The 13854-nt window shown below is 37.8% G+C and overlaps 1 protein-coding gene across 1 annotated transcript; it reads right to left on the bottom strand.

Annotated features, from left to right (window-relative positions):
- Positions 1-8684: 8684 nt before the first annotated feature.
- On the bottom strand, positions 8685-13637 carry serpine3 (serpin peptidase inhibitor, clade E (nexin, plasminogen activator inhibitor type 1), member 3). Its single transcript, XM_063006333.1, has 8 exons — positions 13362-13637; positions 12279-12527; positions 11892-12098; positions 11219-11417; positions 10386-10486; positions 10044-10130; positions 9560-9643; positions 8685-8856 (listed from the first exon to the last, which is right to left on the bottom strand). The coding sequence occupies exons 1-8, from the start codon at positions 13615-13617 to the stop codon at positions 8804-8806; spliced, it is 1236 nt and encodes a 411-aa protein (XP_062862403.1). The 5' UTR covers positions 13618-13637; the 3' UTR covers positions 8685-8803.
- Between the last annotated feature and the right edge of the window lie 217 nt (positions 13638-13854).

Raw genomic sequence — 13854 nt, 5'->3', positions numbered from 1 at the left:
TTGTTTTAAATTTCTGTTTCAGCTCCTTTTTTTGCCCTCAGCCAATCATAAGGACCAAAGTTCTAGCCTCTTTGAAACTCTATTTTGACAGAGTTGTATAAATGTAAATAGAGAAATTGAATATTATTTAAAGAACTTTTTTGTAAAAACGTCACTTTTTGTAAGTATTTGAAGAAATAAAAATTGTATTTTACACTGTAAAAAGTTGTTCATATAAACATTTTGCTGGTAATAATTTCCTTATTTTTCTTTGGTCACCTCAGCTTTCAGACAGTTAACACCTTTTGTACACATGAAAACTGCATTTTAAAGATTTACCTTTGAAATCATTTTACAAAACTAGTAACATTTACAAATTCAGTTTTCATTGGACAGAAAGATTCATTGAAAATGGTAAATTACACTAAAATAGAAAGATGGAAAGAAAACATTTTTGAAAAGAATAGAAAATTAAAAAGGAAAACTTTTTTTTTAAGTGTGTAAAAATGATAGCATAAATGAAAAACCTTTTGAAATTGGTGTAGAAATGGTTGGGTATATGAAAAGCAGAAGGAAAAAGTTCCTTCTGTAATTTGGGTCATGTCTTTGGCCTGTAAGAAAAATTTTCTCTTACTAAGTGCCATAAGCCCAAATAATGTGTTTCAAAACAACAATAATAATATAACCTGAAGTGCTTATTTTTCTGTATTTTATGATATACATGAAAAATACATATACATAAAAATGTAGCATGGTACTATATGTGGATGTTAAAAGTAGTATAGATGAAAATGAAAGTAAAAAAAAGTAAAATGGCAAATTTAAAAATGTAGAAATAATGTACAGATGTGACTGTTGAAATTGAACACATTATCAAGGTGGAATTGTAGAATCAGGCATCTACCTCAGAAAATGAATCACTTAGCAGTTAAGTATGAACAATAGAAAAAAATCACTTTCAAGCCCAACCATTAGTGGTGTACGATACTGCAAAATTAGGTATTGATCTGATACCATGTAAATACAGGGCCGATAACAATACTGATACATTTTACTTATAAAGCAGTTTATTTACTTTAATGTAAGGAAGAACAGTGTGTCATAATTTAGAAGTAGGACATTTGTAACTATAATGAACTAAGTCAGAGGCTTTTGTTCAGAACCAATTATATAATAACAAAACATAATTTATCCCTTTCATTGCACTTTTCTGAAAATATCCCCCCTCACACAGCTCTCTCTCTCTCTCTGTTATTTTCTCTCTCTCTCTCTCTCTCTCTCTCTCTCTCTCTCTCTCTCTCTCTGTGTGTTATTCAAGATTCAAAGATTCAAAGTAGCTTTATTGGCATGAATGTAAAAAAAAGATACAATATTGCCAAAGCATTACAACGATAATAACAGAATTACAAAAGAAGCAATATCAGAATCAGAATCGGGCTTTATTGGCCAAGTATGCTTACACATACAAGGAATTTGTTTTTGGCAATAAATTTGGAATTTATATGACAATAAAACAATAAACAATAAAAGTGAGTAAAGATAAAATAAAAATAAACAATAAAAGTATTTTAGCAAATTTACAGGAAGATATACAGACAGTATATACCTGTACTTTACACAAATGTATATTCTCTCTCTCTCTCTCTCTCTCTCTCTCTCTCACTGCTGCATGTGTTCGGGCTCTCAGTGCAGCTCAGTCACGTGACGGTACCACAACCACACACTGCAGGGAGGGAGGAGCGAGGTGAGCATGTAATAGAGGAGCTGCTGCTACTGTCTGTACACACACACACACGTTATACTTTCTTAAGAAACAGGAGAAACTTACTGAATGTAGCGGAGAAAAAGCTAAACTGAAATATCGATACCATCGATATTTGGATCGATCCGCCCATCCCTACCAAATAAGGTTAGAATAGCCGTGTGAAGGTGTCAATACCTAGCCTAGCCAACTAGTTCACAGCTGAGATACAGACAAAAACCCAAATAACTCATAAACCATAACTATTATTATTACGGAATAAATATACAATAAAGATTTGTGCACTGTGTGCAGTACACTAACTATACGAAAGACATCACAGCTGTGACTTGTGAACTGGCACCTGTTAGCTTAGTCGCTAGTGTTAGCTGCTAAGCTAATTGCAGTGATTTCTGTCTCTGAAAACTCTATAACATATCATATTAATAATACATTTTTGTAAGTAGCTGATCTCAGTATGGTTGTAGATAAATTCAGATGTTTAAAGCGGTCAGATGTCTTTTTCTATGTGCTTTACTATCTCACAACGTCACCATCATGGTGTATCACCACCAAGCGGCTAACTCATATTACATAGCTGTGTTTGCTGGGTGAATAAATATGTACATTTTAATAGTGACCGAATAACTGTGTCCTTGTTAATATAAAATAAAAATAGATGCTATTCTGTTAACATTTATAAGCACAAAGTCAAAAGAAAAGAGCTCTTGTTCATCAAAACACAAACATGGTACGAGAGCCTCACTACGCATGCTCCGATTCACGAAACTGACCTACGTACTGTAGTGATTTTGGGAACAACTTGACCTTGTAACTAAATAATCAATAGGCCTTAGAACGAACACGCCGATCCGCACGTACGCCGATAAAAAGAGGAAGATACAACTTGGTAAACAATATGCTAAATACCTAAAACAAGAAGTGTATGCTAATTCAGACTAACAACTTGAGCTAACTTTGAAATCTGCCCGGAGATAGAATGTTCTAGAGATCGCCGTATAAATCGCCATATAAGGTAACAACTAAGACTTCGACCAAAACACCATGGTGGGCATAGCTTAAAAGGGACGGATACTAACAATAGAGGGGGAGATAGATGGAGACAGACAGAGAGAAACTTGGAGCGATCGATCACTTCAAGGGCTCAGAGACTTCCTTTCTTCTTTTCTAAATAAACAATTATATTTTAATAGCTAATTCTGAGGTTCCTGGTCCTCATTCAATAAAAGATTTCATCGAGATTCTAACACTTTCCATAAATTTGCCCCATTTCTGTATGTGCATGAATGAAATTTATGCATAAGGAGTATGGCGTCACATCAATGTCAAAACTAGAGGGCGCAACTTTTAACATTTCGCGTGTGTAAATATCCCTCTCGCGAGCACAAAAAGAGGAATTGCGTGCACACTGATCATAAAATCGCTCTCAAACTGTCTTTTTCACTCTCGAATGTTGTTTTTCTGCTCGATTTCATTGTTGTGCGCGCGCGCGAAAGCAAATTGCGCTCGGCTGCTCTTTCTGCGCGAGAGAAGATTTTGCGCTCGAGTTTTCAAAGGGGCGGTTTTGACAGTTTGGGGGCGGAGTCAGGGCCGGCTCTATGCACGCCTTACTTCCGGGTTCTCGTGTACGGGACAGATCAACTTCCGGTATTCAGACGCCGGTTGTCAACAAGCAGATATCGTGGCTCTCTCTTTTACACTTGTTCTCTTCAAGATTAACCTCGTCTGACGGTGAACGATTTTAAATGTACAACACCAGCTACATTGACAAATATGAAGGTAAGTACGTTTGCAAGCATTTCCTTATAACCATGCAGGTAGGCTAGTTGTAAACTGGTTAGTGGTTGTTTTGCTAGACTAGACAAACACTACATCTAGCTTGACAGACCAGTATTGAGATTTATGTTTTAGTTAGCTTTGAAGCATACATTACAATTTAATTTTGATGCATCTTCTCCTTGCACAGTGTCAGGTATATGTATATATAATGTATGTGTGTGTGTTTAATTCCCAGGTGGAGTGGTCTGGGTTCTTTCTGTGTGGAGTTTGCATGTTCTCCCTGTATCCATGTGGGTTTCCTCCGGGTGCTCCTCCGTGTTTCCTCCCACAGTCCAGAAGTGTGTAAGTGAGGTGAATTGGAGACACTAAATTGTCCATGACTGTTTGATATTAATTATTTATTATATTAATATAATTTATATTAATTAATTGATATTGATGAATTGAACTGATGAATCTTGTGTAATGAGTAACTACCGTTTCTGTCATGAATGTAACCAAAGTGTAAAACATGACTTTAAATTCCTAATAAAACAAACTTAACATATCTGACTGAATATATTACCAATTTACCCTCAATCTTTTCATTAAGTGTAAAAAGTTTTGTTTGCCAATATATTAATGAGTTATCTTTTATTTATTATCAAATGTTATGTCAGACCTTTAAATTTTCATGTCATTTAATTAATTTGATGTTACAGTATTAACATGTCTTTCTCCAAAAAAAAACATTTTTGTAGTAAATGTGAGGATAAACTTGATTTTTTATTTTTTTTTTATGTTTCTTACGGCAGGTTATCAAGACATACTCATTACAGAATTTATCAGTGTCAAGCTGGCAGCAATATGCTGTTCAATTCAAAACCTTGTATCATGTTACAAAAGAGAAAAAACTGACTTTCATTTAAAGTTAAATGTAAAAAGATTTTATTTCAAGTCTTTAACACCATTCAAGTGGTCTATTCATCATGAAATGAATGCTAAACAACTGCCAGATTCACAAAACGTGAGAAACGGCAAAGGTGGAGATAAACTGTTTTACACACTAAATATGGACAAGTATTGAAACACCAGCTCATTTATTGTTTCTTCTGATATCGATCCATCCATCCATCTATCACTGATCAGCCATAACATTAAAACCACCTCCTTGTTTCTACACTCACTGTCCATTTTATCAGCTCCACTTACCTTATAGAAGCACTTTGTAGTTCTACAATTACTGACTGTAATCTGTTTCTTTGCATGCATTGTTAGCCCCCCTTTCACCCTGTTCTTAATAATCAGGACCACCACAGAGCAGGTATTATTTAGGTGGTGGATCATTCTCAGCACTGCAGTGACACTGACATGGTGGTGGTGTGTTAGTGTGTGTTGTGCTGGTATGAGTAAATAAGACGATAAATACAGCGCCCGGTGGGCAGCGTTCTGTGACCACTGATGAAGGTCTAGAAGATGACCAACTCAAACAGCAGCAATAGATGAGCGAAGGTGGACCAACTAGGTAGAAGTGTCTAATAAAGTGGACAGTAAGTGGACATGATATTAAAAAACTCCAGCAGCGCTGCTGTATCTGATCCACTCATACCAGCACAACACACACTAACACACCACCACCATGGCAGTGTCACGGCAGTGCTGAGAATCATCCACCACCTAAATAATACCTGCTCTGTGGTGGTCCTGATTATTAAGAACAGAAAGGAGGCTAACACAGTATAGAGAGAAACAGATGAACTACAGTCTGTAATTGTAGAACTGATAAAATAATCAAAGAGTGTAGATATAAAAGATGTTTACATAATAAAGAGGCTTTTGTTGTTTTTTATGCTTTTGTTTAACACAGAAATAGAGTATAAACTATAATATATATTTACAATATTTAAATGTACACGTTATTAAAAAAAGAAAATTGCAGATAAAGGCGAGTGTTTAGCTTCATGCCTTGTCAAGTGGTCCAATCCGATAGTTCACATGCAGGCAAAACACAGTAAACAGAAATGGACATAGCGATCACCGTGTCGAACAACTTATGCTCTTTTACCCGTCGAATGCAGCGTTCAACATGAACCCTGAGAATGTTCTGATCCACCTCGATCTTGTGTTTGAAAACGCAAACTCTACATATTCACCGCTATACGACATGTTGCGTTTAGAACTTTGCCGGGGGTTCTCACAAAACAGAAGCTAGACTGTCCGACTAAGGCTAAACGGAAACACGTCACAGAGCTTGCATGCATAGAGCCAATAGCATTCGCTGATAGAGCCGGCCCTGACTCCGCCCCCAAACTGTCAAAACCGCCCATTTGAAAACGCGAGCGCAAAATCTTCTCTCGCGCAGAAAGAGCAGCCGAGCGTAATTTGCTTTCGCGCGCGCGCACAACAATGAAATCGAGCAGAAAAACAACATTCGAGAGTGAAAAAGACAGTTTGAGAGCGATTTTATGATCAGTGTGCACGCAATTCCTCTTTTTGTGCTCGCGAGAGGGATATTTACACACGCGAAATGTTAAAAGTTGCGCGCGATAGTTTTGACATTGATGTGACGCCATAAAGGAGTCTACTGCAGAAAATGTGGGCGGACCAAGAGTTTAGCTTCACTTTTGTAACACTAGATGGCTCCAGATATTTGTAAAGCAGTGATTATTGCTGGTTATAAATTCCAATTTGTGCTTTTATGGTTTATATCACTAAAATCCACTTCCACAAGTTTCACCTGATTGTAATACACTGTGTAAAAGAGGAGCGGAGATTTACTAATGGCTCTAAGGTTTGAAAGGCGGCGTTATGAACCAATCAGAGCTTAGAAATTCAGTTTTCGTGGAGACTTTGTATGAAATCATAGGTCAGAAATCAATCATTGTTTGTTGTGTCACACTGATGACGTTGTTTGTTGTGACTGTACAGAGTTGTGTTTGTGTGTTTCTCACAGTCAGAAGCCACTTACAGATTTACAGCTGAGGTCTGTAAAGTGGACATGACACTCTTCATGACACTTGAGATTTGACCTGTTTCTGCTAATATTTTTTTTAATGAAAATGAATATCTTCCCATTTTAAAAAAAACGTATTGTGAGCGTTTTTAAATATGACAAAGTGTGCAAAGCAAAATATATCAAAAGCAACTTTATTAAGTTTGTGGTGTAAAAGTTATTTGTCATTTTTTAAATTTTATGTTGTAGATATTATGTAACAGGTGAGACTTATACCGCTTAAGAACGAGTTTTACTGCTTGAATAAATGATGTGCACTCCACTGTAGGGTCCCTAAGAAGTTAAGAAGTGCATATGTTTTTTTTTTAGAACGCAGCCGTGGCAAGGTGAGATCGCGTGAGATTTCCTTTAAAGTCGCGTTTGTTCTCGTTTGTAGTTCTGCTCTCGTAGGAATGATTGGGTTGTAACACAAAAATCGAATAACTGCTGGAACTAGTTGATCTGGTTACTTTAAGTATCCAGATTCAGTGGGAGAGCGGTCTAGAGCAGCAGCCTTAGAATCCATGTGTGACTAGTGTACTGAAACCCTGTGATAGAAGATATTGCAATATTTTACAATAGTTTTGTGATTATCCTGTTAGTCATTAAAATTAGTTTTGAAGTTAACGGGTAATTATTAATATCTGGGGATAACATCCATCACTTGGGTCCATAATTAGTGGGAGAATATTGTGTGTAGTTAGGCTCATCTTATTTTGGGATGATGTGTGTATAGTGGTTTTATATTTTCTTTACTGATTGGTTGCGGTGATCTTTTTACGTGTGCGATGTATTAATTAGATAAGCCGCACAACTACTTATGCCTAGTACACACTACACGATTTTTGGCCAGATTTCGCTCTGAGACTGGTCGGCGATTGATTTTCCGGGTCGGAAGCAACTCAGCGTTCGCTCGGCGATCAAAACTCGGCTCTCAGTCGCTAAATGTGAACTATCCAACAACTCGACCCGACCGGCTCGCCGACCGCTCGGCGACTGGATCGAGTTTTCTAGCATGTCAGATATCTGATCTCAGATATACGACTGGAAATGAGTGACATGTCGAACAGCCAATGAGAACGCAGGATACAGCGTGAGGGGAAATGCAGGAGAGGATATAGTTTATATCAGGATACACCGGCACACACACGTTTTACAGTATTTCTGATTTGGTCCTCTACAAAACATAACACCCACGCTGCATTACAAAATTATTAATTAACCTCCAACTTACTACAGAACCATCTATACTGTTTGTGTTGCCAAATCCACTCAGATTCATTTATTTTCCTCTTTGATTTTACGCTGCACATCAGCTCACAAACTTTGATCACTCGCTACTTGTTGACGTGCATTTTTGGACGTGGTATCATTAAACCATTGGTCACTTCTCGTGTTTGTTCTCGTGACTAAACATAGAGAAGCTCGCCTGCGATTCCAGTTGGTGATGGATCGTGTAGTGTGAAACCCCCGATCGCGGATCAGTCGTGTAGTGTGAAATATACACTGACTGAAAGACTCCCGAGTGCAAGAGATTCAGTCGTGTAGTGTGAACTGTACAGCGACCTGACGACTGGGAAAGTCGTGTAGTGTGAACTTGGCATTAGTCTCGGTGTCTCCCGATTTTGTTATTGCTCTGCTATTTATGTGAGTGCTTTTGTATGAGTGACTGAATGTTACAAAAATCTGATCAATTTTTACTTTGTTTTATTGAACTTTATTAAAAAGACTGTGTAGTGGTTTTTATCTTCGAGAGTTTAATAAACAGTCGTACACCAGTCTGGAACTGGATACACACACACACAACAATGACCCAAGGGGGTAAGGAGCAAGTCTCTAAATATTCTTGAGACAAACCATAAAAAAACATCTGTGAAGAAACCTGATTATGGCAGTTCACATATTCTTGTCATCCAATCTGATGAAGATGTATCCAAGAAGACCTGCAGCTGGATATGCTGCCAAAGGGGCCTTTACAAAATATTGATTTAAGGTTTTTTTTAAACTTTGTCAGTATGGATAATTAAGTGTAGTGATAGTGTATTAAAATGGCACTTATATCCGTTCAAAATCAAATCTGCTAAACAAAGTGTGCATTTTTACAACAATAAGTCACAGTTTCAGTGTCGGTATGAAATTGCAAATAAAGTAAGAGCTTAAAAGTGTTTGTTACAATAACTGCAGACAATCAGGTGCTGAAAAACAGATTTATTTACACACATATATACATATCCTTCTTATTATTATTTAAGAGTATGCAGCCACTTCTTTGAGACCATTTATCCATGAGGAAGGAGATGGAACGTTAATGATCAGTGAATCTGTTCTACTGGATCCAGCACTCGGCCAATAAACAGTAAAGAACCTGAGAAAAAAATCCACAATATTTTACAGTGTTGTACATATTGACTAATACATCAGAGACAATTATTTGTACAAGACTTTTTGTGTTCAAGATGGAAAAGAAGCTAAACCTTGAAAAAATGTAAAAGGTGTTTAAATGCTGTAACCTAAACTATCAGAACATGCACCAGTAAAAGGTTATAGATGCTTCAAAACATCTCTTCACACTACCATATCATTACCACGCTAGTTACACGCTACTTTTTTTTGCACACATCCCATCTGCACTAAACACAAGAGTAGAACACTTTGAAGACTATGTTAAATATAATTATATTGTACAGTACTAACTTTGCACATTCCTAAAGAGTTGGGCCAAATCTTTGAATGTGTGTCCTTTGGTGGGCCCATTCTATTAATAAATGGGGAATTGGGGTGTGGAAAAAGTATACTGTATGGTAGGTAATCTGTATGGTAGGTTTAGCTTATAAAAAAGTGTACGTACCAGATAGGTGTACCTAGTAAAGTGCTCAGTAAATGAGTATTTTTAAGGCTTGTTTATGTACTTAGGATAAATTCACAAATTAAAAGCTAGTCCTATATTTTCAGGTGTAAAATTATGTTAATAACATAGTTATTTTTATAAGAATTTTTTTTACAAAGAGTTCCAGTATTTCTGGAGTGGACAATATTGTCTTTGTTAATTAATGAATAGTTGTTTTTACCTTTGTTTACATGCCGTAGGAAAAAGAGGAATGGCCGGTCAGCTTTAAACACAGGAGCTCGAGATCTTTTCAACAGCACCATCGCTAAAGAAACCAAGAAATATAAATGATAAGCTTTATAAACAATGGCATTAGACAGTTTAATGTGGACCCACTAAATAACTAATGTAATGTAGCCATTTTATGCTTCTAAAATAGGACTAAACTATGCTTTATTGCCAAACGTTTGTAGACACCTATCTAAACTGTTACGTTCAGGTGTGTGAGCCACACCCACTTCTAAAAGCATTTACATGAAAATAATATGCTTTCAAGTTTGTGGCTATTTGCTCCAACAAACACAAAGACCTTAAAAACAGTTTTACCAGCCTGACCTTGGTCAAACATTCAGCTGCAGATGCTTATCATTTCAGGATGCCTTTAATTATGCTCTCTCGGGGCACTCTCGGTGCCTGTAATGTGTAAAATTCTTTCTAACTTTTACCTGTGGCAGCTGCTGCTCTGGTTCCTTCTTCCTTCACCTCTATTGAGGCTTCATGCATGGCCGCTGAAACATAGAGGCGCTCTCTGTCTATAAAAGAGAATATAACAGACATGACACGGAGTGTGATATTAAGGTATGCTATAGAATCAGAATCAGGCTTTATTAGCCAAGTATGCTTACATGTAAAAAAGGATTTATTACAGTAGCTCAAACATTGTTGTTAGGACCATTAAAAGTATTGGGTTTGATCAATTTTTGCCAAGGAGTTTCTGTTTGATTAACCCTAGATTGTACAAGCAGTCCAAGGGAACATGGCATGATGGCTTTCTATAAATATTTTACCTGATATGCCACTGAAATCTGCAGTAGAGGGATTAAAAGCATCTGAGATCCCAAGAGACTGGAGGACAGGCTTGAGGTTAAACCGAGAGTGCATCTTGAACCTGTTAACACATGTTATGCAATTGTTATGATATGGGAAACTGTCTCTAGTTACTTTTGCATCCAAATTTTATTTAGCTAGTTTCTAGTAAATGTTACCTTTACTGTTACCCAGTTGTCTAGAAAGTTCTATGTTCTTAAGATGGTTTGGATTTTTGTCACTAGGCTTAGGTAGGTCTAAAAGAGTTTGACTGCTGTGTTTTTATGTTTATGGGTAACATGTTATCTAGGTTTTTGACTACTATCTCTGACAGGCTGGCAAGTGTGGCAGCAAACTCCTACTACATAAAATGTATATAGAAAATTGCACCAAATTCTTGAAAATTAGAGTACAATAAGTTAAAATGATCTTAAAATGAAATTTCCCACAATGGCACATCTTGTACAGTGGTTGCCTCCAAACAACATGGGTCCTAAGAACCTGTGTTTAATCCTGTGATGAGTTTGGTCATTTCTCCCTACATCAATATGGGTTTAATATTTTGGTTTAGCCCCACCTTCCAAAATATGTTGAAGCTAATATGAACGACAGTAAATTGGCTCTTCTAATTTGTGAGTAAGTGTGAGCGAGTGAATGTGTTTGTTTGTTCTGTCGAGGGTTTATTCTTCCCTCACCGCTTATGTGTCAAGTTGGCACCAGACCTCACCAAGTAAACGAGTACATTTTTTCAACTAGACTTAAACATTTCAGCTTTAGCTGTACCTCCAGCTCGATAATAATCTACTTTTTTAACCTGGGGAAGAAAATATCCATTTTGGTGTGTCGCAGTCCAGTATCCCAGAATGCCATGGTGCGACTGGTCAGTTGAGCCTCCAGCTGTGACAGTGATGTCTTCCTTTCACTTGGAACAACCACCAAAAGGCTTAGAGATTGACCCAGATAAGGCAGCTCAAGGACAGAGTAGCGTTGATCTGACGGCAAACAAAACTGTCCTGAGAAGCCAACAAGCAAAGACAGATTTTATTACAATGCTTTAAATCTTTCTGCCACCAATTTGTAAGAGTAAGGGCTAGCATGTGCTTCCACCAAGCACACCTTGATGACTTCCACCAAGCACACCTTTTGTTAACTTCCAAACACATAAGCTAATCGACACATTTAACTTCCTATAGGCTGATTTTAATTTTGGAAATGCAGACGTGACTGAAAATATTGGTAAACTTGCATTTTTTTTTTACAATATGGACCTCACTTCTACAAGCAAGATGCAAAACATTGAGGAGGTCTAGTAATGTCTTGAGGTTGCTTTGCTTCCTCAGGCACTGGGTGTCTTTAATCTGGGCAGAACAAAATTATTTTAGACCATCAAAGCCTTTTGTAGACGAACATACAGCATACAGTTGTTCTACTGGGCACTCAGGTGGCGCTGTGGTAAATTGCTTAAATTGCAGTGGTAAACTACTTACCGAACTTGACCTCTGTCGACTGGTACATCATGGGCACTTTGACAGTGCTGCCATCGACCAAGTAGAAGGGCAGATTTTTGGTCTCAGCAAAAAGAAACTGTTTTTGCCAGGCACCCTGGAACTCTACTGCGCTTAGAATGGTCATGGGGGGCATTGCAGGCAACCAAAAGGCCTTCTCCATCTCTTCTTTGTTTTCGATCAACTCACCTGCAGTGAGCAAGATGTATTAGTAGAAACACATATGCATACTGGTAAAATAATGGAAAAGACAATAAACTGGAAAGATTTCTATTTTATTATATTAATAAGTGTTTTTTTATCTAACTGTTACATACCTACTGCTGTTATATGACCTTACATAGTACAAAACAGGATGATCCAGCTCACCTTTGCTTGGCGTCTGCCGCTGGAATCCAGAATGTGTCTGATTTAGATCATTGTGATAACTGGGATGGCTGGTGAAGTTGATATTAAGCAGGCTGCTGTTGCACCATAGCCTGACATGCTTGGTAAATTCTGGTAGAAGCTGGAAGCCACTCTGGATAAACAGGGTATTAGTGACTTGGAGCCAAACACTGTGACTAGAGTTCTCCAGGTCATCTATGGTTTGGGATAAAACATCCTGGAAACAAACATCTATGGAAAAGAGAAAAGAATATCAGTGACTACCATCATTTAATATGTAAGGTTGTTTCTTAATTTTTTTTAATGCATTTTTCCTCCTGATTTAGCCCATCCAGTTTGTCTTCCACTGCTGACAGACTCCAGAATTGCATCCAAGGAGAGCACGCCGCTGCCCATGCCTTCTTACACATGTACAGCCCTCCTCTTCTTGTCTGCGCTTCCTGCACAGGCGTCTCTTCTGCCAATTAGGGTCTTTACACAGTGTATAAAGGCCCACCCACCCACATATAGTCTGGTCCCCACCCCCACTCAGCAACACCGAGTCTCGAACCTGGGAGTTCAGAAACTTGGTGCTGGTGCGTTAGCGGAATATCCCGCTGCGCCACTTGGGTGCCAGATTGTTTCTTAATTAGTAATTGTTAAGACATTACATAAAACAAAATAGTTTAAATGCTCATCTCTCTCTCTGTCATACCAGTCACCATAATACCCACCATGCATCAGGATTTGACCCTATACAAATCATACTTGTCACCCTGAAACATGAATTGCTCTATAGATGGGGAGTTAGAACCATTTTATCAAAGGAAACACTCCCAGAGCAAGAAAAACACTTCTCTATCACACTTCACCTAATATTTTGGCCAAATACTGACCAGACATAAATTTTTTCTTCTTCAGGAAGCTTAGATCAAGACACCTATACCTCACTATTATATGTGGTTTTATAGTCAAATGTAAGTCAAATGTAAGACAAAGTGCTCCCTGTATCATCCAAGAATTATTAACAATCTCAATTCCCCAACAGGTGCGGCAAATTAAAGATGGGAAGCTTTCTTGGCTTACCGTTGATGTTAGATCCTGTGGTTCCCTCGAGCTGTGCCAGCGTGTTCCCCCTGGCACCAATCTGCAGCAGTACAAGACTCAATGAGATGCTTGCTGGAGACATGATCAGGTTGGAGCCATCCTCTATCTCTGCAAGTATTCTGTAGAGACTGATGCCAAACTTAGCATCATAACTAGTGGTCGGATTGCTTTTGCATGGGCTGCCCCTTATTAGCCATAGGCAGGGAAAGAAATGTGCCATGTATAAAAGATTCATAGTGGCTGTAGACGTTGAAAACATTTACAGGCACTGCAAAGATAAAAAAAAAACATTTTTTACGGTTGCAACTCTTAGTATTTATTTTAATAGACCAATGACACTTTTAAAAACCACATTTTTGTTGTGTTTGTCCCAATAAAGATATATCAAATTCTCTTATGGATGACCCCTGCTGCTAACAAGCCTAGTTGGTCAAGTCTATTCCATGCTTCTTAAGACCAGTCCACAAGATGG

The sequence above is a fragment of the Trichomycterus rosablanca genome, chromosome 12, assembly GCF_030014385.1.
Source record: "Trichomycterus rosablanca isolate fTriRos1 chromosome 12, fTriRos1.hap1, whole genome shotgun sequence".
In the NCBI taxonomy this organism is placed as follows: Eukaryota; Metazoa; Chordata; class Actinopteri; order Siluriformes; family Trichomycteridae; genus Trichomycterus; species Trichomycterus rosablanca.
This window is presented reverse-complemented; position numbering and strand designations above follow the sequence as displayed.

What these genes read in the sequence shown, in the direction of transcription:
- serpine3 (XM_063006333.1), bottom strand. Translation starts at nt 13,617, where the DNA reads ATGAATCTTTTATACATGGCACATTTCTTTCCCTGCCTATGGCTAATA. An exon ending in CACAGGATCTAACATCAACG is followed by an intron (nt 12,528 to 13,361) that starts GTAAGCCAAGAA and finishes TCTTTTCCATAG; the next exon opens with ATGTTTGTTTCCAGGATGTT. An exon ending in CAGAGCAGCAGCTGCCACAG is followed by an intron (nt 9,644 to 10,043) that starts GTAAAAGTTAGA and finishes TGGTTTCTTTAG; the next exon opens with CGATGGTGCTGTTGAAAAGA.